At 47.7% G+C, this 5688-nt stretch overlaps 1 protein-coding gene across 1 annotated transcript; it reads right to left on the minus strand.

Annotated features, from left to right (window-relative positions):
* Window positions 1-1656: 1656 nt before the first annotated feature.
* LOC109773898 (SKP1-like protein 1A) lies at window positions 1657-2372 on the minus strand. The gene has a single exon (XM_020332628.3). The coding sequence runs from the start codon at window positions 2337-2339 to the stop codon at window positions 1797-1799; it is 543 nt and encodes a 180-aa protein (XP_020188217.2). The 5' UTR covers window positions 2340-2372; the 3' UTR covers window positions 1657-1796.
* Window positions 2373-5688: the final 3316 nt, after the last annotated feature.

Genomic DNA, 5688 nt, shown 5'->3' on the forward strand with positions numbered 1-5688 from the left:
GGGCACGGCATGGGTTGCAGGACGCTCCCTCTGCGTGTTACACATGCTGTCAGGAGGAGGACAACGTGGATCATCTCTTGGCACAATGTGTTTTTGCGAGGCAAGTGTGGCATGGATGTTTTGAGTATTTTCGAGTCAACATACACATCCTGAGCCAAGGTGACTCCTTCATAGAGTGGTGGGGGAGGACTCGTGGTACATTGCAGGGGTTGGACAAGAGAGGATTCGACTCTTTCGTCATTGCGACCGCATGGCAGCTATGGAAGCAGAGGAATGCGGGAGTGTTCAATCGGGTCGACCAAATTAGGACGCCGGCTAATCTAGTGCATCAATTTTTTAGGAGATTAAGTTGTGGAAACTTGTCGGTGTGGGAGTGGTGGGCTTAATTAGATTCGTGAGAGAGTAGGTTTTTTCTTTCTCCATTGGAGTTGGTGCTGTGTACCTGTGACGATGTACGCATCCATCACAGTCTCTTGTATACGGTACGCCATTGGCATACTCTCGAAAAAAAGGACAGGTTGAACTCCAAGGCCAACCTCTACAACAAAAACATCCTCGACTCGACCGTCTGCCCCCTATGCCAGCACCGGTTGAACTCCAAGGCCAACCTCTACAACAAAAACATCCTCCCACATCTTCCTCACCTGTCCTGCAGCTACCCAAGTTTGGCTCCTACGAGGACTTCAGCTGCCTGCACCATCTTCGACATTTGGGATGTCAGGACCCCCTCTGGTCTTGATGCGAATATTTGGCCGGATGTCGCCGTCACCATTCTTTGGAAGATGTGGGACTAGTCGAACGCCCCCACTATCTGGAATGATCTCCATCCCCCTCCCCCACTGTCAGAAACATTGTAGCAGATTTTACTCTTTGGTGGTGTTAGATTTACTAAGCCTCAGAAGGCTGCCATTGTGTCTTTGCGGCATTACCTTGCCTCACGCTCTAGCGCATCTCTATAACAACTTGCCACGGTGACACCTTGAGTAATGCATTCAGATGGGGATCCTCTCCCCTTGGCGATTTTTCAAAAAAGAAGTACTATGCATTGCATTGCATTGCAGAAAATTATACGCATAAAAGGCGCACAAACGTGCAGGGGGATACATGCCATGAGATGGTGGCAATATCTCATAGAGTGGATTTTCAGAACCCCTACTCATGCAATCCAAATTTTGAAACAGCGAAAATCATCTTAGTAAGTTTTAACAAATTATGAAAAAAAATCAAGTAGAGGATGGGAAAAAAATAGGAACTTCTAACCTAAGAAAAAACATATGTACTGTATCTTAAGTTTCGCTTCAACTTAAAAAGAAGAAGAAGAAGTTTTGCTTTTCATTTTTGAACTTAAGTTTGCTTGTTATTTTCCTACACCAACGCTGACCCTACCGTCAACCTGGAGGGTAATGAAACAACACACCACCACCACACCCACTCATATTGGTTCGGATAAACATTTATGCAATATCTTCGTGGGGCGCATGGTTTAACAAAGGTGTGTGAGCGGCACACACATATTGAGTTAGGTATTTGTTTGTCGCCAATTGTACGGAGTGAAATGATTTGTTAACGGCACGATTTGCTTCAAACAAAGATGGGATATTTGTTACTGAAACAAATAAAGAAAGGCAAAGAATTAATTCCGCCTCGAAATATCTCATAAATACTATATCCAATTTGTATCATTAGATTCGTCATGACAAATCGTTTTCACCGCTCCAAACGACCAAGTAAAGAAACCAGCCTAATCATCCGTTACTAATTTATGAGCAAGAAAACCTACGAAATCTTATACAGCTTCAAAGATCAAACGCCCAGGGGTTCTCCCTTCTGATCTCCGCCTCCTCCTCCGGCGTGAAGTCGTTCTCGAGGTTGAACATCTTGCGTATGCCCTCGACCGGCTGGCCCTTGACCATGTCGGCCGCCGTCTGGCAGCTCAGGTCCAGGAGCCCCTTGACGTCCAGGTAGTTGGCGGCGAGGATGAGGTCGAACAGCGTCGCCTGGTCCACGGCGATGAACTTGGCGTCGAAGCTCTTCAGGTCCTCCTTCTCGCCGGCGCTGGCGTTGTTGTCGTCGTCGCCGGCGGCGGCGGCGACGACGTGCTTGTTGCAGTACTCGATGACCTTGCTGAGGGTCTTGGCGGGGACGTTGGGGAGGGGGATCCCGTTGTCGGCGCAGCCGTCCTCGATCATGTGCTTGATGGTCTGCGACATCTTGCCCACCTCCTCCGTGACCTCGAAGCTCTCGCCGTCGGAGCTGATCAGCGTGAACATCTTGTTGCTCTTGTCGCCCATGGCAGCCACCTCGCCGCTGCTGCTTGCGTCCGCCGCCGTCGAAGCCATGGTTCCTGCTCGATCGCCTGGATCTCGTCGACTCTTGATCTTGATCGTAAGCTTGGATCGATTTGGTTCTGGCCACCTGGGTGCTCCCGTATGTAAAGGTCTGACAAGGCAACAAGAGACCGACTCGATGTACTACTCAGGTTTCGAGATGGATCGGATCTCTTGTCGGACGTGACAATGATCGATCTCACGGAATCAGCCAAGAGTACGTACGTGTGCCTTTCAAACATTGAGAGTGGTTTTTCAGCTCGTGAGTGCCCCTGCACCCTCTATAAAGAGTAAATTCAAAAAAATTCAACGGGACCGTCACCAGGGGCATGGTGAGCAACACCGGAGGCACGTCCTGCGGCGCAGTGGCCGCGTCCAGGAGCGTGGTGATCACCACGCGCGCCTCTTCCAGCGGCGCGGTAACCAGCCGAAGCGGCAACCGCCACGCGCGCCTCTTCCAATGGCGCGGTGACCGGCCGAAGCAGAAACCGGCGGCCATCGCCGCGGATCAGACAAGAAGAGGCTCACCGGCGAGTGCTCGCTCCTCCTTTTTGTTTTGTTTTGAGGACAGAGTAGATAAAAACTACTCCCTCTGTCCCAAAATATAAGAACGTTTTTAATACTAGTATAGTAATCAACACTTTGTCACCCATACTCCTGTTCAGCGCCGCCAGTTCATGCACCAGTTCGTTGTTCTTCCGGTTACCATACTGGACGCTGCATGCAGTGAAACCCTTCATCGCCTCTTTCATATCCATGATTAGGCCATAGCAGGCGGTCCGGGACGGTTGCTGAGAGGACAGCTCAGCTGTGATGTTTCAGTTGTCCATCTCAAGCACCACCTCGCCATTGAAGTATCTACTCATTGTCTGAAGACCGACAAGGGCCGCACGCGCCTCGGCTTCCTCAACACTGCTTCATAACGGGAGCTTTTTGCAGACAGATAAGAAAACCAGGCCTCTGTGGTCCCGGGCTACCACCCCCGCCGCACTCTCCCCAGTAGCTGCACAGAATGCTGCGTCGGAGTTAATTTTGGCAGTTCCACGTATCGGCGCTCTCTACTTGTCCCCTTGGGTGGCGGGAAGCAGCCGGTTCTTTCTCTCTCCCTCACCCAAATCCATGTGTCCTTTCTGCCTGTCGTTGGTCCCATCGGCACTTCTCAGACCTTCCTCGTACTGCTTTAAAAACTGCACTGAACCCCTGATAGATTCTCTCGCATTATTACGCATGCAGTCCTCCCTGAGGTGCGAGCAACGCCACAGGAGTAGTAGCAGTTTGGCGCGCATCTCCTCGCTTTCCGTGTCCAGTGCAACTTGCAGCCAATCATCACCGGTAAATCTTAGTTTGTTCTCAGCAGGTAGCCTCCATACTTCTCTCATTGCTGCCCTCAAGGCCGTGCTTTTAGTGCATGCTATAGCCGCGTGGTGTTCGTCCTCGACACCATTTCCACATAAGCTGCAGGTGGCATCAACTTGCAACGTTCTCTTCCATTTGTTTTTCTTGGTGGCAAGAGTATTAGTTGCAACCCTCCAAGCAAAGATGCGGATCTTCCCGTGGACTTTTGTTTTCCAAATGAGATCCCAGATGCTACGATCATTTAGGTTCCTAGTGGAGCTCGACGGGGTGTGAGACACTTGCTCTAGGTTAGCAGCCGCGAGTCTATAGACGCTCTTAACTGAGAAAATGCCATTCTTCTCATAATGCCAAGCAATACAGTCGCCCACCTCCGAAGAAGGGATATTGAGCTTGCAGATTTCATCAGCATCAAAAGGGTAGAAGATTTGCCTGATGAGAGGCACATTCCATTCCTTCTTATCAGCCATCATAAGTTGGTTGACCCATCTAATCCGGGGTCTCCTAATGAAGACATCAGTCATAAGGCCCTCTTTTCTTGGGATCCATTGATCTCTCTGGATTTGAATGCTTTTTCCATCCCCCACCCGCCAGATCAGACCCTTTTTCAGAAGTTTCAAACCAAACTCAATGGCTCTCCAGACCGGAGACGCATCATTTGCAAACACTGTGCCCAGCAGGTTCCCATTTGGGTAGTACTTTGACTTGAGAACTCTTGCACATAGGCTATCTGGATTTTGTATGAGCCTCCATCCCTGCTTGGCCAGAAGCGCTTGGTTAAACAAATGCACATCTCTAAATCCAATACCCCCCGCCCTCTTTGGCTTGATCATGCGATCCCACGCCATCCAATGTACCTTCCTATGCCCCTCTTCGTCACCCTACCAGAAGTTCCGAATCATTTTCTCATATTTGTCACAGAAGCCTTTGGAAAGCATAAAGACACTCATGGTAAAAGTTGGGAGGGCCTGGACGACCGACTTCACATGAACTTCCTTTGCTGCAAACGACATGAACTTCTCTAACCAGTCACTACACCTCTTACCGAATCTGTCCATGATTGGTTGGAACTGCTCATCTTTCATTCTACCCTCGGGAGTAGGCAGCCAAGATACTTGCTTTCAAAGGATTCAGCGACCACCCCCAGAATATGTTTAATTTCCTCTCTTATATCCGCACGGCAAACCTCACTAAACAAGAGGGAGCATTTGTTCTGGCTTAGGAGTTGTCCCGTACATTTCTGGAATGTATCCAGCACGTCCTTTAGTAGAAAGTACATGCTCATAACGTGTTTGAGATCGAAAAGAACAAATGATCAAACTAGATAAAGTGCTATATACAGCACTGGATCGTTTTACAAGGGGGGCGTTGGTTCGGATGGAACCGACGCGGCGATTCATAAAGTTATTACAAGCAGGGATTAATCCCTTAATTACCAAGTTTAATCAATCCTAACAATCCTCACCACTCTGCTCCAAATTTCCCTCACATCATGCAAATAAATAAAATGAATAAAGTATGGGTGGAACCAAAAAAAATTTATTGATATATACTAAAATGTAAAGAAAAACATGATGATTTGTTTTCAAGTTTGTGAACATGTATCACTCCATTTCATATCCGTTGTAGCGCGGGAGCACTTGTATCCCGCACAAGTATTAAAGGACGAGGGAACACTAGACATACAAATTTTGGCATAATTCTCCCTCCCATGTCAGATTACAAAAAATACAGTGTATATTAGATTTGCTCAAAGTCAAATTAGGTCAGGCCTGACCAAGTTTATAGAAACGTATGAACATTTGCAATACCAAGTATAGACGATATAAAAATATATTTCTTTATGAATCTCATAATATTGATTTGGTATTGCAGATGTTGATAACCTTTTCTGAAGACTTGGTCAAAATTTACAAAGTTTGACTTGAGACAACTAATCTGCACTATATTTTGACATGGGAGGGAGTAAATACGAATGAATATAAATGTCTCGTCAATGAAACAGGAG

Source organism: Aegilops tauschii, chromosome 5 (assembly GCF_002575655.3).
Source record: "Aegilops tauschii subsp. strangulata cultivar AL8/78 chromosome 5, Aet v6.0, whole genome shotgun sequence".
NCBI classification, from domain to species: domain Eukaryota; kingdom Viridiplantae; phylum Streptophyta; class Magnoliopsida; order Poales; family Poaceae; genus Aegilops; species Aegilops tauschii.